Raw genomic sequence first — 23,268 nt, 5'->3', positions numbered from 1 at the left:
TGCAGTCACACTAGCTAGCACAACAGTTGTCTGCTAGCCTACCTACATTGTTCGTTGTTGAAAACTTAAAAGATTCAAGTTTTCAAATTATCTGTCAAATTTAAAATAATTCATCTAATCGATCAATCGATGAGAATTAGCTTTAATACTGAGTATTGAATTTTTTTAAATGTTCATTTCCTAGAAAATTGTCGTGAAACTTACACTCTGACACCAGTGTATCGTCTGTTCGTCTATTATGGGCTGATTATGGGTTTATTTCAAGTTGCGGTAGGGGGTTGGTTTATTTATGACACAGTCACAGCATGGTCAGTTGGTCCCAGTCTCACAGACATTTTGATTTTAAAGAGAGAGCCACTAGGCTCAAAGCAGTAGGCACTGATGGGCACCAGGTGAGATATCTTGCAGGAGGTTTAGTTAGTAATTTAGCGACGTAATTTCAGTAACTTGGGAGCAAAATTTCCGAATTTCAGTCAACCTGTAGCCGAACGTATAGCGCGGAACAGCAACGGAGAACTGTGTTTCGCTGTACAGAGATGTCGACGTGAAGTTAATTCTGGGGTAAGCACATTTAAACTTAATTTTTATTGCCTAATCACATGTGAATAATTTTTGAAAATGGAAAAAGGCGTTAAACTTGAACGAAGTAAACAAGAAACTCTTGCTTTTTCATGCCACGTGATGAAGTTAAATTTGCAATACTATTAGTTGGTTGTTGGTTGCCATCAATAGTATTTAAATATGGTTCAAAGTAAGCTATACTTAGTACCGTCACGATCTCGGCTAGTTGTCACTTTATCCCAGGCCGTCCCAGGCTAAATTTAGTAATTTTTCTCATCCGCACTTTATGCGGCGCCTGTGATCTCACTATTTTCACACGAGTCAAGTAAGTACAGAGTTCTAAAAACCAATCACACCAACAAAGAAAGACACTTTAGTACTTTTGTAACACGTATTTGTTTACCTCATAAAAATGTGTGTGCCTGTGTGGTTATCTGTGCTAACTTACGGACTGCGATTCTCTCCTTTCTATGCACGTGCGTGTTTAACTGATTGGGTAATTTTTTTTTTTTTTTTCGTAGAATGCCAAAAGCTAAAAAAAAAAAAAAAAAAACTAGCACAAATTACAAATTCTGAAAGACTTTTTGAGAAAAGAATGCAGCAAATAAAATGAAAACAGCTTTACGACATAATGCTGTGATCGTAAAAAGTCTTCCAGTGACAATTTCCTCTTTCACCGTATGCCAACGGCATCACCGATGTCTGCGCTCCTCCCTAAAGCTAATTCTATTTCAGCACTTATTGCAAACAAATACTAAAGCTGTAAGCGAGTGAGAAAAAACTTGCAAAGCAAAAATTGAGCACGATGCTTGAGTTGTTAAAAATACATGCCTTACGCACCCGGCTTTTGCGGGCTGCCCTATGAAATATTTTACTCTGTTTCCCATAATCATAAGTAGCCTTTCTGTAAAGAGTGTGAATTATTTCCGATTTTTTTTTTGTGAAACTTGTTAATGCCTTTATTAATTGCTTTTTCTTCTGACACTTACAAATCCAGGTTGCAGATACTGTCATCGTCGAATGGCGTTGAATGGGTCACCAGTGGACTTTTGAAAGTTCATCTCGCAAACCCTTTTTGAAGCGACTAGCGCGTAAAACCAAAGATGGAAGTCAAGTGTACACTTTTAGGTAACACGATAGCACAATGTATTGTATGTTCTTTATTTATTGATTGATTTTAACTTTCGCAGCAGAATAATAGAATAATCTTTCATTTTTAGAAACCCCGAGAAAAGCTACGATCGTCGTTGGTCGCCAATCCATAGAAATCGAACCTCGAGTCATTTATAGAACGAATACCTATGATGCTTTGCGTGTATTTTTGGAGAAACAATGCGCCGGATTAACGTCGAACCAACTCAACGGCGACTTGACGGTAGATGAGTCGCTCGTTCTGAGTCTCGTCCAGCATTACACTTCTCGTTATTGGCTCAAGAGCCTGGACTATGCGTCACTATCCGTTATCAGCGGGCTCGATTGGCTCGACGAATCGACCTGGAACAAGTTTCGAGCAACACTCGATTTGTCGGAGACGATTACCACCAACCAAGTTGGCGAGTTATGGGGAAGATTTCATCGCCTTTGGGTTCAGCAACTCTCGAAAACTTCTCATCTTCAAATCATCTGCTTCGGTTTTGATGAAGGCTCCCGCGCCCTCAAGTTATCGCTGTCATCATCTCATCCAATCACAACCTATTACTTGTGGCACGACAAAATAAGAAAATGTTTTGACGCGATAGCTTGTCTGTCAGAGTTTTATCAAGACACGGCTTCCTATTGGGAACATCTGGTGCTGCTTGTCGAAAATTGTCTCGATCAATTTTTCAAAGATACTTTTGCCGCTTTATCCGAAGAGGCGCTGGGAAACCGATACGATCAACTGAACGATGAAATCAAGTTAATCGACAATACATTTGATTCTTTCAAGCAACAGTTTAGAAAATGGAAAATCGGCGACGAACTCCACCACATCGTTTTAGACATGGAAAATTGCATCTTGTCACCCGACCAAGATTCCAAAGATTCCACCTCGGCTTGGTGTGATCAACTGTGGCAAGTCACGGCACGCTGTTTGGCCCGTCAAATCGAACAGGCGTTCATCGATCAAAAGAGGAAGATTGAAATGAAACGGCGAGAAATCAACAAGGAAATCGACAAAATCCTAGAGAACGTTGAACGCCTGAACTCGGAGATTGCCAAATGTCGTCAACGCATCGACAATATCGACAGACGCGCCGCTGAAGAACTCAAACTGTTGGAAAAATTAGCCTGGAAAAAAATGCTGCTCGATCTGGCCAATCCCGCCTTCGTTCCGGACTACAACTTGGCTTGCCAGCGAAGAAATCACGAAATTTACAGAGAAAGGAATGCTTCTTTGTTGGCTGTCAGGGTTTTCGATCTGATGCATCCTCCGCCGACTGCCAATCGAGAGCAGCGAGCCATGATAGAGAATTACGTGAAAAGAGAGTCGAATAAGCTGCAAGAGCTGCACTCGGCTTTGGACAAATTTATAGGACGAGAAATCAGTAATGGAATTACAAACAATCGCGTCTTAACCATTGACGGAGAAGCGAGCGTCGTACTGAGTAAAATTGTGAAATCATCAGTAAATCTAAGCAATTGCAGAGAAATTGTCATCAAAGCGGAACGGGTTATCTATTTTGATTGCGACTTGAAAGTGCCCGGTATCAGTGTCACCCTGACGGCTCCGCTCATTCACATCATCTGTTCACCTGGCGGGGGCAAGCGGACCATAGACACGTCGGGTCGCGACGCTAAAGAGCACCAGCGTCGGAATGCGGACGACGGAAATGGAGCGGGCGGGAGCGGAAACCATGGACTAGCGGGCCAAGATGGCGAGGACGCCGGCAACGTCAACATTTGCTGTCAAAATTTCAAAGGCTCTTTGAAGATTGTGGCTCGGGGCGGAAAAGGAACCGACGGCCAGGACGGCGGCAACGGCAAACCCGGTTCTGATGGATACGACGGCCGTGATGGTGTGACTCCCAGTGATCAAAAATTAGGATATGATTGGTATTTCTTAGGTGATTTACGTGGTATCACAAAGAGGGTGTACAGTAACAATGGATGGCCCGGAAAACGGGGTGGTGATGGTGGATCTGGCGGAAACGGCGGCAAGGGTGGACAAGGTGGGCTCAGCGGACAGGTGAAATTTGTTTCGTCCCATCATCGATCGACCGAATCATCTCAATTCATCCAACAAGATTGCACCCGTGGAGAAGACGGTAACGATGGCCAACCAGGCCGCGGCGCTGCGGGAGGATCGGGCGGCAAAAACGGACAAGACGCGTTTTTGTATTTCGAGCCAAACGATAATCGGCCAATCTATTGGAATACGGGATATTGGCGAAGTCACATGGGTTCCATAACCGATCTGGAAATGGTCAAGTTTTGGGGGGAGATTATAGGACACAAGATTCGTAGAAGTTCTTCAAGAAGGAATCAAGCTACGGAAGGCAAACGTGGCACTGAAGGCCAAAAAGCCGCGCGTCAGCAACAGAGACAACGCTCTTCTAATGCAACTACTCATCAAACCGCTTCGCAATTTCACAGTCAACATCAAACAGGAAGCGACGAATACGAACGTGAGAGAAACAGACAAGCGGAGGCGAGACGTCGCGATGAGCGGGAAAAAGAAAAAGAAAGGGACTCTATTAACCAAATGTCGAGAGAGGTAGTCGGAGAGCGGAAGGCCGTTTCACGTCACGAAGGAGCGCTGGCCGCCGATCGCCAACGTCTCGAGCGGATGGACGAAATCCACCAGCGCGTTCAAGCCAAAATTCAAGAAACATTTGAGCAGCGCATCGCTCAACAGACGGTTGTCGGCCAAAGAATAACGAGGCAGTTGAGACTGAATTTTGAGGACGAAAACATTCTGGGCCTTCCTGCTTCCAGGATTCCAACTAACCTTGTGAGCAACGTGCGATCCGGCCGCCCGGTATGTGAAAAATCGACAGCAGCATTGCGTTGCTCGGCTCAAGTCGATGCATTGGTCATGTCCCTTATGATGAGCAAAGGAGACGACAGTTTTTTGCTGACGCTGAAAATTCCTCAAGCATTTCAATCGCTAGTCCTCAAATTAAAGTTTGATGAACACGAAAAGGAATGGGAGTCCATCGAGAAAATTGTCAGCGAAGTTTCGAAGACGAGCCATCCGCTCAAATTGGCCGATTCTTTGGAGTTTATTGCATCGCATCTTCCGTTGATTATTTCGCTTGCCGACCAGGTGTCGCCGGCAAGGTGTGATTTGATCGAAATTCTACTCGCATTTCTGGCGTCAACTGGCCATCACGAAGTTGCAGAGAAGAACGCCATTTGGATTTTGCACGAATTCCACCAGCGCCCCATCCCGGTTCAACAAGTCATCGCCTTTCTTGGTCGCCAAATATCGGATTGGACCCACCAGCCCGTCTACGATTGTCACATTATACTGGGCCTCTTTTTGGACAAGTGGATCCTTACCAACATAACTAAAACAATCTTTGGAGTTACTATTAATCAAGAACTCCGTCAGTCAAGGGCCAGTCTCTTCGCCCAAGTTTGGTTGCAATGCTCACCGGTGTCGAAATGGACCAAATCTGCTGCACCTTCATCGGACGCCGAAAATGATTGGTTGAAGCATGTCGATCAATTCGTGAGCGGGCTTTCGAAAGCTTTGAATTATGAGAATAGCATCGCCGCGGTCGACAAGTTGTTGCTGCCCTTCGCTCGGGATCGGCTCGGAATAGCTCATGAAATATCTAAGATTGACGTCAAAGATAGATGGCAGCGGGTTTTCATCATCGATCACATGTCACCGGAAGTCGACGAGATGGACGCGATCGGTCAGTGGGCGCGCAAAAATTGCGATTGCCACTTGATGGCGCTTGTCGAACGGGCATTTAGCGAAAGATTCGTAGCACCGATTTGGTCGCAAATGCAGTCGCTTTTCAGTGAAAAATGGTCCACAGATGGGAAAATGAACGAGGATGTTGGAGAGGCGATTCGCCGACTGAAAACGGCTATCCAATCGTCGTTCACCAGTTTATCTTTTAAAGAGCGACTGCAGTTGGGACGTACTTTGAAAGAAAAACTGGATGGTGCCGATAAGAAACCAAGACAATTTCTGGATTGCATCAAACCACTATCGCAAAAAGTTGAAGCGTCAACTGCGGATTTATTCGTATCGAGTAAAAATGATACTCGCCACGAAGTGGAAATCATTTTGTCCTTGTTGGCTGATTCAAAGAAATTTCAAAAGAAGAACGTGATTCTGGAATTGCACTTTCGGCTGAGTCATCTTACTGCATCGTTCGAACCGAGTCAAATCGAGGAAGTGGCCGGTATTTTGTTCAACAAGTCGCCGATCACCGACCATTTCATCAGATACCATTGGCACTGCTTTCGATCGACGTTCCTTGAAAAATGGAGCAACTATTTCTTCTTGCGTTGGAGCAAATGCAATGAACAGACAGAACATTTTCGTAACGTGATCGCCCGCAGAAATCCCGAAGACGACGATCGAAGTTTGAACTCTTTGGAGTTGGCTCTCGAACGGTATTTGCTTTTCACAACTGGTCTGCCACCGCTCGAAGCCGTCCAAAAATGGCTTCAACTCCAGAAACAGTCTTCACCCCAAGATACCTTCAAATTCATTGCAGAATATCTCAAACTAGCGGGTAAGTGCAATTTATTTGAAAGAAGTCAAAATGTTTGTGTTTCATTTATGTTTTTTATTGCTACGCAGTCAAAGAGATAGCATCGACAATTACTCCAAGAGTCACCCAACTCTATTCGAATAAATTATTGTGTATAACAACGAAAGGTATTATTGCTATTATTAAGTTCGTCGCAGCGTTAGCATTATTGCGTATTAACTACTTTTGTTTAATTCAGGAAAATATGTCGGCAAAGACATCGTCGTCTTGACGGATATTTTGTTTGAAATCATTTCGGGAGCGACAGTTCCATTTTTCGATGACGCGGAATCAGTTCGATCGCTACTCGTCGTGATCGAAGCAGCTCAATTGATGATGGACTTGATTACTGACGACGCCAAAAATACCAGCAGCCAGCTAATAAATTCAGCTAAGCTCGGAGAATGGAAGAAGAAATTAGTTCAATGGAAAGTCCTGGATAGCGAAGCGCAATCTATGGTACACTTCGCTGTCAAAGAACTAGTCGAAACTGCCGAATCAAAGTCGTCAAGTGAGAACGACTGCAGCAGAGAAATCTACGATCAGATGACCGCTCGTCGTCGAAACATGTTACACACGTTCAATCAAGCGCTTTCCTGGTTGGAGATGTTTGTTGGTTATTTGGCCGGTTCTAGGTCCGGTATCGACACGCTCACGGTTATCAAAGCAACTATTGCGTCTAGCCAATGTCTCAGTTGGAACGGATTGAAAAACGAAAAAACATCTCTACTCCGGGCAGCAATCGACATTTTTGTGGAGTGTACTTCAATCCCGAATCTGTCCGAAATCAGTTGGAGCTCGTTTTTTGACGCCATTTTGAACCTTGACATCAGTGAGGTGCGTAGTATACGTCAAGTTACATTTTCAAGTATTCTGCTCTAATCTTTTTTTCAATGTACGTGTAACAGAAGCCAATTGGGTTGATAACGACACTGGCGAATTTCGTCGGCCTACAGCTGAGCAGCGACCGAAAACGAGCAACTTGGGATATGGCTAGAGATTGGGTCCTTCGACTTGATTATTTGTTTACACACACAAGGAAGATGCATGATGCATCTCGTGCTGCAGATGGACAAAATACTGAATACTGGACAGAAACGATGGGAATCCAGCAAGTGTTGTTCGACTATTGCAGCGCCTGCTACGAGACCAAGTTGTTGGCCAATTGTACAAAGTGCCCAACCAAGAAGGTAGACTTGGACCTTGTGCGGTTCACATTTAAAAACTTCGTCGACCGTTGGACTAATATTGTCCGATTTGTGCGGCCAAACATGCGCCAAAAAACTGCCAGCAATCGAGAGGGCAGCCAAACGAAATTTCTGATAGATCAAGTGGAAACCCGGCAACTTGTCCTCAAGGGATTGATTCAACTAGGCCAATCCAATTCCTTCTATTGGGATGAAAAAACTGCCAACCATTTTTTAAATGGTTGTTTAATTCCAGGTAATTTCAAAGCAAGTTCTAAACATTTATTTATTTATTTTTATTTAAACGAATTTATTCCTTTGAAGAACTCGATCCGTCGCCCGGAAAAAAGTCCTTCCTGTCGAAAATGTTGAGCGGAACTAGAAAGGCTTTCCATGAACGATGTGTAGGTTTGGAAGATTGCTTGGGGCCGGGAAGCATTGGTCTTTTGGAGGAGGCGCTTCGGAATAAGACTAACAGCCTTAATGACGCCCAGTTATTTTTTTCCATCACCAGTTACGACATTTTCAACGACGAAGAAAAATTGTACATCGATCTGATCGACGATCGTCCCTCAGTAGAGAGCGCGCTGTTGGTTGACGACCAACAGCCGTCGTGTTTCTTGGGTGCGCTGCAAAAATTGGCAATCGAACGATTCCGAGCCGAGTTTGTGCTCTGTTTCGAGCCGTCCATTACCGACCGGGATATCGAACGCTATTTGTCCAAGTCCAACCAGAATGGCGCTCCACATAGCCAGGAAGCATTAGCGGACAAGCAACACATCATCCAACTTTGCCGATCGTTTAATCAATTGATCAGCACAAAGATAGAACAAGGTGCTGACGAAGTGCACGATTGGCTCCTTTGGATTCGTGACGTCATCGTCCCTTCGCTGAAATCGTACGAGGCGAATCAAGGACTCTCCGTCCACCAGATAACCAAATTCTTTGAAGAGGTTGAGGAATTTCCGCTCGACCTGTGTCGAGCCGCCACGACTAGTTGCCGACCTCACCAGTGGATCGATATGCTCGCCATTTTCGCCATTCAGAATTTACTCGATGAACTCAACGAAAAGTGCCGTGAAGATGAAATTGATATTAAAAGTTCCGGCATCGTCCAACAACTTGTACAATGGTGGCCATCGTCCGGAGCGCCAGGAACTTTCTTGCATACCTTCTACCACAAGATTCGGCAGGAAATGGCGGGTGATCCGATTCGACTGATGAAACTCGTCCAAGAAGTGACCAACAGGTTGACGGCACTCAAGCTTCAATTTCACGAAGACGTAACATTGATGGACAGTTTCTCCAATTCTTCATTAAACGATTGGCTGTCAGTGATCCGCTACGCCCAGCTGGCCATTGATTGGACGCCTGACATTGCCCGTCGTTTGGTATCTATACTCGACGTCCAATTCGGCCAGAAAAGAAGCGACCACTTCCTTCGTTTGGTCGTTCATCGCCACCCGGAACTTAAAGATAAGTCGGGCGACCACGCTCATTTGAGAAACATTCTGCAGAATTTGTTTCGATACCCCTCTATTAAAGATCGATGGATTGCCCTGATCGACGAAAGTTTACTGAAAAATTCGATGGCGGTGAAAGATTCAGTTTGGAATTCACTGTTCGATGCGGATATCATCGAAAAAGACATGAGAAAATCGAGTCAAGCCGATTTGAGCGTCGAGGACATTTTTTCCATCATGAGTCGAGATCCTGAGTCGAGCAAAGTGATCGGCAATTGCAGCGAAATGGTTGAACGCATCAAAAGCATCCGGATTCGAAAATTCGAAACTAAATTCGACATCAGAAAATGGAGTAATGAAATAAAGAAGCCGAGCAGCAAATCATTGCAGGTGGACGATTTTCTGGCCGTTGCTTGTCGAGTCGTTCACGACAAAAATGGCTACTTCCCGAGGGACGTTCAACTTATTGCAGTCACTGCGTTCGTTTCTTCCGATGATAACCGGCAAGCCGGGCATATGATTCGACGAATGGGACAAATTTCGACCGGCGAAGGAAAAACGCTCATCTCTGCGCTGGTGGCCATTTATCATACCTTGCGCTACTGGAACAAGGATCGACACGTGAACATCATCACGAGTTCTTCCGTGCTGGCCGAAGCCAACATCGCCGAAATCGGGTGGCTCTTCCAGGCGTTTGACGTGAGCGTGAGCAACAATTGTGACCAGCTATGTTCGAATGACGACGATATCAGACGTAACCGGTACAACAACGACGTCATCTACGGCGACCTGGGCAGTTTCATGCGTGACATTCTCCTCACGCGCTTCTTCGAGGACAAGGACATGACCCGCAACCGGAACCCGGGAGCCATCATCGTCGACGAGGTGGATTCAATGACTCTAGACAAGGGAGAAAATATATTGTACATGTCGCACAACATCCCCGAAATGTACGATCTCATGCGGTTGTTTGTCCAAATCTGGACGATGGTCAACGCCCCCGACGTCGTCCGTTTAGCCGAATCGAGTGACATCGTCGATGAAGTTCGCCAGTTGATCGAGCCGATGATTCCAACTTGCGTTCCTAATTGTTTGAAGCAATTCGCCGAACGGCACCTGTCGACGTGGATCAAGAGCGCGTTCCGGGCTTGTTACCTACTCAAACCCAACGACGCCTACAAGGTGGACGATTGCTGTGACGGACAAGGCAGGCGGATCGTCATCATGGACAAAGAGACGGGAGTGGAGCAAGTGCAAACGGAGTGGTCTGACGGTTTGCAGCAATTTTTGCAGTTGAAACACGGCCTGAAATGGACGCCCATCTCCCTGAAGGCCATTTTCATGTCCAACATTGGCTACTTTAGCGAATTTGAGGGCCGCATGTACGGACTGACGGGCACACTCGGTTCCGCGGCCGAGTGTGACCTTCTGGGCCAAGTGTTTGGCGTCGATTTTTTCCGCTTGCCACGATTCAGGCCGCGCTTTTGCCTTCAACACGAGCCGATCATTGTTCACGATCGGCAAAATTGGCTCGATCAAATGCAACAGGCGGTCGTAAGCGTTGCTTCGAACCAGAAGCGGGCCGTTCTTGTCGTTTGCGAGAACATTGAATCAGCCAACTCGATTTACGACCGCCTCAAAACGGCCAAAACAGTCACTCCAATTCAAGTCGTCAAATATGTCAGCTCATTCGACGAGGCCTTCAAGGAGAACCAACACCAGGAAATTCTTCCGGGTCAGGTGATCATTGCCACAAACTTGGCCGGACGTGGAACGGATTTGAAACCCAGTAAAGTGCTCCTCAATAACGGCGGTCTTCACGTAATTATCGGGTTCCTGCCGCCCAACTCCCGCGTCGAAGCTCAAGCCGAAGGACGAACGGCCCGCTCTGGCCAACCTGGAAGTTACCAATTTGTCATCGAAAATGAGGATGAGGAACATCGAAAATCCCACCTAAGTTTCGATCCTTATGGCCAGATACTTCAATTGAAATCGAAGCGCGACGAAGACGAACGGCTCCGATTGGACAACATCCGACGAGAAGCTCTGCCAAAGATCCAACTGGAAGAGAAACTTTTCCACAAATTCTACGAAAAATGTGTCCGCCCCTTGAACCAAACATTGATCGACCCACCACAACAGCAAGACGTCGTTCAACAAATCTTTACAAAGGTTTTAGACATTTTAAGCTCAAACCAAAAAGATTACAATTTAAATAAAGATTGCAAAAGGATTACGAGAAATTGTTTCAACAATCGCTGGGCGCTTTGGCTCGACGAAAATGCCGGCTCCATCGAGAAAGCCCATCGTGATCCGGTACTCGACGACAGACTGAGCGATAGTTTCGATCATCTGACGATGTCCGTCAAATTATCGGACGTCGAGTCTGTCGTTTCCAGTCCGAGTGAATGGACTATGCTCGCCCGCTGCTACGAGGAATCGTCGCACCCGAGAGATGCGGTCAGGTGTTACAAACAAGTGACGACCATAGAACCGAAGTGGTGCGAAAACGCCCTGCTCGATCTCGCCCGCCTCGCTCTGGCCGACGACGCCGGTTACGAAAAGAAAAGAGAGGCCAAAAGCTACTTGAAACGGGCCCGGAAACTGATCGACGATCGAATCGAAGTGCTCACCAGTCTCAACCAACAAATCGATCAATGTTTGAACACTCAAATGGAAAACGGATCGTCCCTCTGTCACAGGCGGTTCGAAGAACAAGTGACGAATCAAATTCGTTTGTGGGGAATTCACGCGTCCGAAATCAATAACCTGCTAGGCGTATCGTTGAAATGTGCCCTGGCTTCCATCCTACCCACCGAAAACGACCAACACATCGATCAAGTCATCGAGTTGCTCGTAAGTCCTCTTCTCTTGAACATTTAATTATTACCAGAATGATGAATCTGTTGTATTTTTTAGGAGGGGTGTTATTTCATGAAGTCACGCCACTACAGGAAAACTGGCGAAAATTCGTTCGATTGGCCTCCGTTCGTCGCCCACTGCCGTGAGCCTCTCTTAGATCTTGTGAAAAAGAAAAATTGCAAACTGTCGGATATCGAGAACGCCATCGGCAAAGTGGAAACAAAGCTTTGGAGCAGTTTAATTTCCGTTTACATCGATGAGGGCCAAATAGCTGGTGGTGGGAAAATGATCAAGGCCGATCATCACGTCGGCGAAATACCCGACACCGTCCTATCAAAAGCTTATCGGCGTATTTTACCCGGTTGGTTGACATTTCACGACGGCCAAGATTTTTCGCTCGTCTCCTCTACACTCGGTATTGAAAATGGTGACCAATTAAAGAAGCTGGAAAAATGGCTGGACGGCGAGAAATTATTGGAAGTGACGGACAAAGTCTTTCGTCATCGCATCCTGAAATCGGTCCCGTCGATGGACCAAGATACTGACGTTGAACTGCTCAAAGGTGTGGCTCTCTCATCTTGCGCCGATGTTGTGGCCACTTGGTTCTCTTCGCTTGTAGTCGAACGGAATGGAAATCTGTACGTTCTCCGGCCCCTTTTCGATGAGCGTAAAAAGAAATTGGCCAAACAATTCCTTGATTACCTCGTCGACATGGAAGTTCTCAAAGATCCGGCCATTACATTTCCGTCTGCAAACAGAGAGCGATCTAGAGAAGATATCCAACAAGATTTGGATGGGATCAAGAGTAGGATCAGTTCCCTCAACGGATTCGACATGCTTGCTAAGCTCTTTTACAGCAAAGAAGAAACAGGAAAGGCGAGAGAAGAAGAAAAGTCAAAGAACACTTTAGAACAAAACATTAAAAAGCTGATCCCACCGATCGTGCCGGCCCTTAGTATTTTTGCTGTTGCTGGCCATTTTGGTGAGATTTCCAGCCAACGACTTCAAGAGGCTAAAGCTATAAAAGAGAGAAGGGATAAACTGTCTGCAGCGCTCATGCAAGCCGTCGGCATTCATCTCGGCCAGTTGAAAACATTGGCGAAAGTCAAATCCTCGTTCTGTTCGCTGCACGACGCCCTTCCGCCAGCCGGCGACGATCAAGCGAGTCCATTCGACGAGGTTCAACAGTTCAACAACCAGCACTTGGATCGCGTTCTCAAAGTTGAGGAGTACGTGTCGCGATGGAACTGGCGGATTGGCATCGTCGCCCTGATTGGAGTTGCTCAACTGGTCGGCGCTATCGCTTTCCCTTTCTTCAGTGCGGGGCTCATCGGCGAGGGCCTCAACGATTTAATGTTCGCCTTCCAGTCTCTCCAGTCACCAGGATCCTTCTCATGGAAATCCTACCTCGTAGACAAGGCTAAAAGTTTGGCGGTCACTGCCCTCACTATGGGTCTGGGAGCCGCCCGGCTTGTTAAGGCTTGCGGTGGCAGTTTCAGGCAAGCGGCCAAACTGATGTGTCGATTCAATGGGACACTCAAGGGATGGTTCCAGGCCGGCAAGAAGATCTTGATCCAGTGCGCCAACATGATATCGTCGTCCGTCATCGGCCAGGCTGTTAGCCGCTTCCTCACGTGGCTCAACAAATTCATCATGGAACAGGTGCTTGAGCGCATCAAATCTTTCTTGTTCAACAACTTCCTTATGCGACCGGCTTTCACTCAGCTCAAGGATCTCATGAAATCCCTGATGATTGCCATTGTCAAAAGCGGCAAGAGCGCAGGCGAAGCGAGCCGAAAAATTAAGGAAGTGCTGGATGGAGCCGCAAATCAATTGAAAGCCGGCGATTGGTTTACTGAGCTTCGCACGAACGCGTCATCAATCACCAGTCGTATGACGGGAATCTTCAACGGCTCATCAGCTGGCTTGTCCGGTTTGCAGGGCAACTATGCCGGCGATTACCGGTCACACGCGTCCACCGGAAACACCCAAGGCATCATTGCCTCTGCTAACGCCGGTACAATTGAAAAAGCCATTCAGGTGGGCAAGACTATCGTTGATTATGGCCAAAAAGCGGCTGAAGTGACTAAAGAGATCAACAAATTTGCGACTAAGTGCGAGTCGGTCAAGAAATTGGCAACACACGGAGTGACGTACGTCGGCGATCTGAACGCCGCCCTACAGGACGAACTGAGAGCCTTGAAAACTAAAAATAAGCAGGGGCAGCAATCAGCTGTTGGCGAAAGTACTGGTGGTGGGTTATCAAAAACAGAGGCAGAACGATTCGAGAAATTTATGTCCGATACCGAGGGCGAAATTCAATCGTCGATAATGAAGGAAACTCTCGATACGATCCATTCGACGTGGCTCGAGCCCAAGATCCAACTCAAAGTCGAGAGGAAGGTAAAAAGTATCAGCTCGAAATTCGTCAAAAAATACTGCCCCTCCCTCTTACCGGAAGGGGCAAACGACCTAAAAGACAACAATAATACTAATAACGGCGTTGGCGATGGCCAAATGCCAACTGAGGATCAATGGATCGACGAAATGGGCAACGGAAGGCCGGCCGGGCCCATCGAAATGCAAAACTCAGTCGACGCTTACGGCTTCGTGCTTGAATTGGAAGACAAAACTGGCCAGTACACGCAAGGGGACAAGTTTTATTACTATCCGGAAGGAAATCCTTATTCAAATAAACCCGTAGTCAAAATGAGTTTCACGCAGAATGACGACGGAACCAAGCACGTCTGTCTCATCATGCCTGATGGAACGAAACACGAATATGTGCCCGATCCTTCGGAACCACCTAACCGCTGCTTCTTCAACGCCCTTTCAAAGGCTCAAAAAGATCCTTCGGTGGATCATACAATTGAAAAGTTAAAGAATCACGCAAAAGGAAACGATCGAGCTCGATTCATGAGCAAACTGGGTGTCAACCAGAGCTACCAACACTTGCAGGCAGGTGCATATAGCAAAATCAGAAAGGGAAATACTATTTATGAAGTTGACAAATTGGGAAGGACCGTTAAAATAATTACAACGGAAACGGAGAGACAACAGGAGCGCAATTCCAAAAAAATGAAGGAGATCAAGGAAGAACTAGATTTTAAACCGGGAAACGTGTACAGTCACGATGTTTCGCTCAACTCTGGAGGTGTCGACGAAGTTAACAATATTTCTAGAATGACACACGAGTGCAATCGCTATCTCTACCGAGAACATGAGGAAAACTTTGAAGATTTTCGCGACTACAATCAACAAAATGGGTCGCCAGAAGTGATCACCAGGGTCATCACAAAACATTACGAACATTCAGTTGGCGAAATACTGCGCATGGAGAAGGAAGGAAAGTATGTCGACCGTTACAAAATCAAGGGTTACCAGCACGATTTTTATACTGGATCACTGGAGCAACCAACTAACCAGTACTTGAGTGGCTTCATTCCCAATTGGAATGGACAACAAGCAAGCATCTTTCATGCGCGAAATAAGGATTCGAGAAAAATGAAGAAGACTGATGCGCGGAGAAAAGCAACCAACGTCCCGATCGTCAGGGGACCTGAATTCAAAAAATTTTTCGCAAACATTCGAAAACATTAATAAGGCGCATTTTGAAAATGAACACGATAGCAGTAAGACGGTAACCGTAGTAGACGAGCAACCCGTTTAACTTGTGCTTATTAAAAAATAAATCAATTCTTATTTTTTTTTGTTCGATTAGGCTACCCATGACAAATTATACTGCCAACTATGTAAGCCAATCCTGTTCTTTTGTGCAGCACATTACAGACTATTGTTGAGATGAGCTTGGCGATGACTCTACACAATAGACAGCTTCTTTCCATCGCTGAGTGACTTTATTTTGTGTGTGATAGTTGATAAAATCCTTCTGGCTATAACCTGTTCAACTTATCTGTTTTGTTCCACGGTTCCGTTAGTAATTATTAGAAAATATATATGATGAATATGATTTTCTTTATTTGTGTATCTGTTCCTTTGATTTTGTTATAAAGCTAGCGAAAATCCGTTCGGCAATATTTGTACAGTTTTTTGGATGAATTCCTTGAAAACTTTGATTACGGAAAAAAGAAGGAGAGAAAGGATATTCTCGACAATATATGTCAAAGTTACTGGTAATTGTATATTTGTTTTGTTTTTTAAATCTGAACAGATGGTTGTGCTAACAGCTAATAAATGTGCACAATCTCATGATTTGTTTCTCTTTGCAGACACAACAGAAAATGGAGTTGTTTGCATTGATTCAGATTTGGATTCTAATGGGAAATTCAGGGGCATCACTCATTTACTGAGCTCAGTTTTTTTACCCCAAGCCCCAAGGATATCCTTCATCAGTCAGTGATGACTATTTAGAGTACCAAATCTAGGAAATTCTGGGGAAAAATTCAATACAATGAAAATCTGGGAAAATAATTCAATACATACAATTCAGGTATTTATTTATTTTCTGATTCAAGCCATTGAGAGTCAAGTTTCACTAATCTATTCTTATATGCCTACAAATGAGATTGATGTGATCTAATTGTAATTATGTGCTCCATATGCTGTAGCGGCAGTTGGAGGATCTAACGGAACTAGGCTATACGACTAGTAGCCTATTCTTTGTGTTGCTGGGGTAGCCAAATCGATTGTTGGAGTAGCTGGAGGTGCAACAAGAACAGCTTTAACCCAACATCAGGTACCAAAACAATTTTAAACATTAACTACGGATTGACTGTAATACAAGTATTTGTGCCACAGGCCCGACAAGGGAATCTTGCCGATGTATCGGCCAAGGACGGAAGCCAAGAAACCCTGGGTAATTTATAGCTGCCCTAATAACTAGTCTTTGGCTTTTACCTATTTTACGCTATTTTAGATGGCTCTACAGGGTATGTGATACTAGTTTATCTTCTCTTTTATTTTTTATAAAGTCAAGTATTATCGAATTTTTTTCCCCCCATTTTATTTCCCCCAACCGACTTGACTCATCATGGGCCTCATTCCGACTGGAAATTTTATCATTTAATGGCCTAATCAATTAGATAATGAATTATTCATATTTTTATTCACCTTGGCTCAGAGAAGGATGTGTGCGGTTACCGAATACAACTCGGATGCTCAATCAAGGCTGTTGCGTCCAGAAGTATTTTTGAAAAGCAGTTGGCTCATTATTCTGAACGGAATTGTGCTGTAATTCCTGATCCGCTCACCAAAACTATCTACGTCATTTATCGGCGGAATTGTTCGGTGGAAGATATGCTGGAATCGTACTCGCAGGCTATCCTATCTGCTATGCTTTCTTCCGGATATTCGGTAAGTCAGAATTCTCTTCAATAGTCCATTTTTATCAGTAACATTTTCACTTCTTTTTTGGTCTGGGGAAGATTATGAATTTGGATTTTGGACCCACCCCTCGATGGTGATATCTCGAACGCGCTGAATCAACTGGAGAAAAGTAGCTATTGGAAAATTTTTCAGCAGGGTCTAGTAAATCAAGGTGAGTCCTAAGGTTGGTGATTTCTACGTAGGCCTATGCCTATAAATATAATATGTTTTCCATTATTTGATTTTTGATTTTTATTAAGCTTGGAATCTGGGTCAGTCACTGTTAGCCCCTGGCGAATGGAGAACATCGTGGTGAATATTGGATGAAAAAAAATCATTAAAGCGTGAAATTTGAAATATATTTTTTTTTAACTTGAAGATGATTGCAATCTGTTTTTATTTAAATTTATCATCGTTGTGTACACACACATGAAACAATTTGCTGTGTGTAATTTCACGAACCGATGTTGCTAAATTAAATTGCCGAATAACGACGACAATCGACAAGTTCCGAATCTATTTGGGTGGTTGGGGTTTCGGTGGCGGCGGTGGTTTTTGAACGGAACGCTTATCGCGGATCAGTTTGGCCGTGATCTCAGCCATTTGGCGGAGTTTTTGTAATGTGGTGATTCTCTGCTGATATCCTGGACGATGTTCTTGTTTCTCGGCGGCTATCAACAAGTTGATATAGTCGGGTGTGGAGAACGGATGAGGCCGAAGGGCGATTTCGTCCAGTCGCTGGATGGATGGATAAGTGGATTCCATCAACTCCATCAGCTGCGCCTCTTGTTTCTTGATTTCCTTCTGGATATTTTTCAGCAGCTGTTCATTGGTCATCGCTTTATTCTTGGCCCCTTGATATTGTTGCCGTATGGCGTCGGACGAACGCTTGACTTTCTCTTTCACCATCTCGTACCTGTACTTTTGATTGAAATGGACATTCCACGGACATTTGCATATCATACAATTGCCGCTTCGGTCCATGACGGAGCAAAGATGTTTATCTGCGTCATGAGCCTGGCTACAAGGGAAATGACAAGTTGTTTGGCACTTTTGACAGTTGGTGGTGAACTGGCCCGTTCCGGTTATGTCCGTTGATTTTGGAACGAGGAATTCGACTTCAAACTCAAAATTCTTGTTGGCGTCTATCTGATCTTGATTATCCGCCAGGATCTTCTTGATTTGCTGAAACTCATCGATACGTGTCAATTTAATTTGTGTACGAAGTTGAAGACCTTCGATAAGGGCTTCAAGCCGCTTTCGTTCTTCGAGCACTTCACGCGTGAGAGTCAACAATTTGGCTTCCATTACCCCCAAATCGTCGAAGAATTTGTCGAAACCGCTGACTGCCATATCAAAGTAGGTCCGGTTAAATTCGTTCGTCTGGCGGTCGCCCTTGTTAGAAGTAAAGAAAATTTTGTTATTAAACTTGTGATAAAGGGGAAGACCAGTAGAGTCCATGGGCGATGGGATGCCGGCCTCTTTGACAGCACCAAGGACCGGTGGTAAAGCACCGTCAGAAAACGTCACCATCAGCCGAATATTGTCCTTAATGTCTTGGCCGAAAATAGACAAAATCGAGTCGAAAATGTATTGTTGAGTAGGTGTCAACCTGGGGAGAGACGACTGGACGACAAAACAGACGGCCTCCAATTGCTGAATTCCGTGACGACACTGGAAATAATCTTGGATTTGTTGCATAATTTTCTTGTCTTTTTCCAGCCCACTAGTGTCACCAAATCCTGGAGTGTCAACAACTGTCAGAGAATAATTCAGCCGCGATCCTTTCATCTCGTACAAGTCGTAGGTGGTCACCAACTCCGTCTGGCTGTGAGCTTGTGACTTGTCGTCCGGCTCGTCGATCAGTTTAAAGCGGAAATCGTCATCCCACTCTACTCCCAGCACATAATTCACCATAGCGTTGATGAGAGTACTTTTGCCGGAACCGGTGGCGCCCAGCATCAAGATGGTTCGTTGACGTCGCTTGCCGACCAACGCCAAATAAGACCTTTCGCCGAAAACGTAGTGTCCAACTCCCTGTGTTTGGTCGCCGCGATGTTGTTTTTTTAGCCGCAACTGATAAGCGTCGATGTCTTTGTCAGTTTTTTTTTTGCATTTTTGGCTCTCACGACGGACGACGTGTGCTACCCGTTCGGCTTCTCGCAGCGTCTTCGTTTCCAGAATCTGCGAAGCTTTACTGTAGAAAGTGGATCCCGTGGCATCAGTGCAGACAGCCCGAACTTGGACGTTATAATCTGTGTCGGGGACGAGTGGTTCGAGTGTAATCGTCTTATCTGTAGTGAATCTTTGTATAAATGTAGACTCGTGACGGCTTCCACCCATCCAGCAATCAATAGAGTAAGAGGAAATAGTTACTTCGGCTTCTTGATTTTCAGTGTCGTCGTAGTACTCGTCATAGTCCTCATCATCGTCATAGCCGTTGTACTCATCTTCATCCTTTTCAGAATTATCCCCATCTTCTTCCGCAACGGTCTCTACTCCGCCTGAATAAAATTGATGATCCCAGGAAATGGTGATGCTCGTATCCGTCACGTACAAACACTGCAGTTCAGCTGGTGGCGGACAAACCGGATCGATTGTCACTTCGTAGCTGACCAGACTGAACGGACTCCTTCCTCCTGGTGTCACTGCGGCAACGCGGAACTCGTAACTTTCCTCCGATTGCAGATAACTGATTGTAATTCCCTTGGAATTATGTTGAATGGAATCCCATCTTTCTCCGGATCCATTAATGTTGCGGTACTGCAAAAGATAATTAGGCTCTTCGACTTCCTCTTCAGTTGTCCAACTGAGCGTGATCACACCACGATAGTTCTTTTCGACGGTGACTGGACCTGGAGCTTCAGGAATGGTGAAATTCAAAGGTAGAGCCTCTTCCGTTCTGCAGTCGTATAATCGCGTGAACGGCGATATTTCCCCTACACCAATCCGTTCGTCGTAAAATATGATGTACCGTACATTGGTGTGGTCGTTGTTGTTTTTAGTCACCCAGGTTGAAAACTCTAGAGCAGCATAGTATATTCGACGACAGTTGGTTAAAATTGAATCCTTAGTTGGGGTTCCTTTATTGTCACTTCTCCAATCTGTCCAATTTGAACTTTTGAATACTCCAACATAACGCTTCATTTCGCCAACCAACAAATCAGAAATTCCGTCCAAATTGGGCAAGTGAATGACCACAGCGTAAGACCATTCGTTTCCATGTTTCACCTCTTTTTTGAAATTTTCTACTCCCAACACAAGCCGGACATTGGGTAATTGATCCAACATTTTAAAAGTCTTGATTTGCTGTTTCTGACGATTGAGCCAACAGTTCAGCTCGTTGGGAAGGAACGGCGATTGGGTTTCCACGGCTTTTATCTTCTTAGTCATTATCTTTTCTTCCGTGATTCCTCCGCGTCGGACGGCAACTGTCCATTGAGCCAGCGCCTTGAGTAAAACCCCAACAAATTTGGTTATTAATTCTCCAAATTCCTTGATTCTCTTATAGGTTGTTGGCGGAATACAGTGGCAATCGCTCAAATCGCCAATCAAATCGTCCGCGTCCCAAAGAATTCGTTGCAAATCCATTTGACGGTTCCATATCATTTTACAACGAAGAACTAATTCTGTCGACATATCCGGAAGAATAGTTTTACCTTTTTTCTTAGGCATCAATTTACTGAGTGGGCACAGTAATACTTTCAGCGGAATTGCCTTTTTGTCTTGATTTTTCAGTTCCATCCTGCAGGCTTCGTACTGTTCTGCAACGGGCTTACAAGTCCAGCTTTGTCCGCCGTTTTTGGCTTGATTTAGATCGCTGTAGAGAATGCACTGCAAGTCTAATGGGATGAAACATTGTCCGCCGTTCTCTTCGTCACCTTCTTGATCCTGATCCGCTTCTAAATGGTTTCTATCGTCCGTGAGCCGATCGGCGAATATGCGGGCGTAGTTACGCATTCTTTCGGTGGCTTCGTCATCATCGTCAGTTTTCGTGTTTGACTTTGGCTGTTGACGGGAGAAAATGCAAAAAGCTTCCAGGCCATAAGTGACGGCCACGACGACGTGAGTGGCTCCGCTCTGCATTAATTTGTCTGGACGGCAAATGATTTCCAGTTGAGTTTTTGAATCGACCGCCGAGACTTCCTTGGAGAGCCTGGAGCAACAACAATGGACCGCCACTTCGGCTTTACGGCCAAACGTTTCCGCCTTCCAGTCCGCCCAGTCAGCCACGTACTGCCAAGCTCCTCCGGATGATGGACGCAAAATGCCGGTGATCAGACTCATTGCCGTGTGATCATCCATTCCTAAATCAGATAGCCAAAACCTGTGCTTTGTTTCACCGGCCTCATCATCACGTTCGGTTTGCTCAGTCGCCATCGAATGAACCTTGACATTTTCTTCAGTTTCGACGATCAATTTGGCCACATCTTCTGGATCCCACAAGCGCATATCTGAATAACATATCAAAGTATTTTCTATGCACAAATTCTATGTTTTATCAATTATTATTCAAGCTTACCTGGCACAATTGTATCTTTGGCGTAATTGTAAAGTGTTCCAATGGCAAACTGGCGGCCCAAAGCCTTCATTTCGACACAATCCGGATTAGTCATTTTGAAAATTGTAGGCTAAATAAAATAAAATAAAATAAAATAACGGTCCGAACTAAAGAGAATTATGTAACGGGTCGGAATTCTTCAATGGGCAGCCATCACTGTTTTAATTTTCTACGATATAGTCTAAGGCCGTGTTGACTTTCGCCTGACAAGTATTATGGCGTCAGAACCCCCTAGCGGGATAAAAATACAACTCGAAAAGGCGATTTGCGTTTACGACAACTTTAATTTAATCAAAGTGGATCTAGTGTTAACTATTTGTTTTTAAATTAAATTATAAGAAAACGTTTAAATTAACCGACGTTCGCCCCATTATTACCTCTGAAAGAAACTGTGCCCCATCTTATGGGGTGGGTTTTAGGGGTCGTCTATCATTATCTTTCATAATGTTATCAAGTTAAGATGGAATCCCTACCGGAAAATTTCTGCGGGTAATCTACTTCATAATACATTCATAAAAAACAAGTTTCAGAATAACAAATTATTTTTAACTTGGAACGGATCACGAGGACGAGGCATATGTCGAAATACGGACTAAATAGGTGTCGCCACCGCAGGTCCGCAGGACAAGGACATCGGTTGTGTAAATGAAGTCTCGCCTCACGCATCACAATGAATTCCAAGAAATTTTCTGCATTATTTGATCGAAACGCTTCCATTTGCTTGTGCTAGAAACAAACTCGAAAAACTCAGTTTTATACAGAGATTAAAAATAATAAATTTTTTATCTTCTACCACGACCTTTGACATACAGATGTCCTATCTTGCCCGTATTATCATTTTTTTTTAAATATGATTAAAGTATGCGGAAAATGAAATGTGTTTAAATTTGTGCCCTGTTGCCTCGTTAAATGCAGAACTACTTACAATATGAGCTGTGCGATTGATGCTGAATGTTTGTTTTGCTGTTTGAATCTTTTGCGTCGATGGGTATGTTTCAGATTTTGCAATGAACTCTGTCATGGTAATGTACGAAGCAATTATTGCTCCTGATTTCTCCCGTGCTTTTTTAATTGAACGAAAATATGCTGAACTTCTTGCGTGCCAGACGACGGAGCGTAAAAATTACCAGTTACAGTTAGTCATTTTCGCGTTCGCGTTTCGCCAAGCGCCAAATTTTGACAGGACAGATGTGGTTTAAAACCACTGATGCATTTAACAACTAGCAAAGAGCTGACACATTTATTCCTGTTTAGAGTTACAAAGTCTATGTAGGTGGGCAGGGTTTGTGCACATGCACGTGAAAAACAAAGTTTGTTATCTTGTAATGGCCGTATTCTCGGTTCGCAGCAATGATATCAAATGTTATTATCGCGCTTGCGGAGCATTGATTCCGCCGGTAGGTTAAAACATCTACTGAATAGGGCTACTATCGGATGACGAAATAATTTGATCGTGCGACCTGGTTTACTAAGGCTCTTTACTCACATTGTCATTCAGTGCTGTATTAGATTTTTCCAACTTAGTACTACTTTCAAATAAAAATTCCCATTTGTAAAATAAAAAGACAAACAAATGTCGATAAGAAATTTGGTAAATCGGCATTCGCAGCCAC

The 23,268-nt window shown here is 44.6% G+C and overlaps 2 protein-coding genes across 3 annotated transcripts; one reads left to right on the top strand and one right to left on the bottom strand.

Annotated features, from left to right (window-relative positions):
• Positions 1-304: 304 nt before the first annotated feature.
• On the top strand, positions 305-15,739 carry LOC124351105. Of its 2 annotated transcripts, none has more exons than XM_046801870.1 (9): positions 305-392; positions 474-561; positions 1,559-1,689; positions 1,782-6,239; positions 6,308-6,385; positions 6,457-7,094; positions 7,166-7,700; positions 7,769-11,763; positions 11,827-15,739. In XM_046801870.1, the coding sequence occupies exons 3-9, from the start codon at positions 1,665-1,667 to the stop codon at positions 15,367-15,369; spliced, it is 13,272 nt and encodes a 4,423-aa protein (XP_046657826.1). In that variant the 5' UTR covers positions 305-392; positions 474-561; positions 1,559-1,664; the 3' UTR covers positions 15,370-15,739. The 2 variants fall into 2 exon arrangements, with proteins under 2 accessions (XP_046657826.1, XP_046657825.1); XM_046801869.1 differs by having other exon boundaries at positions 356-561; positions 11,827-15,409; positions 15,491-15,739.
• A 1,871-nt stretch (positions 15,740-17,610) lies between these two features.
• LOC124348781 lies at positions 17,611-22,405 on the bottom strand. Its single transcript, XM_046799055.1, has 3 exons — positions 22,033-22,405; positions 21,617-21,886; positions 17,611-21,548 (listed from the first exon to the last, which is right to left on the bottom strand). Exons 2-3 carry the CDS (start codon positions 21,708-21,710, stop codon positions 17,611-17,613), a joined length of 4,032 nt encoding a protein of 1,343 aa, XP_046655011.1. The 5' UTR covers positions 21,711-21,886; positions 22,033-22,405.
• Positions 22,406-23,268: the final 863 nt, after the last annotated feature.

Source organism: Daphnia pulicaria, chromosome 7, assembly GCF_021234035.1.
Source record: "Daphnia pulicaria isolate SC F1-1A chromosome 7, SC_F0-13Bv2, whole genome shotgun sequence".
NCBI classification, from domain to species: Eukaryota; Metazoa; Arthropoda; class Branchiopoda; order Diplostraca; family Daphniidae; genus Daphnia; species Daphnia pulicaria.
Note: the sequence above shows the minus strand (reverse complement) of the source record. Positions and strands in the feature narration are given on the sequence as shown.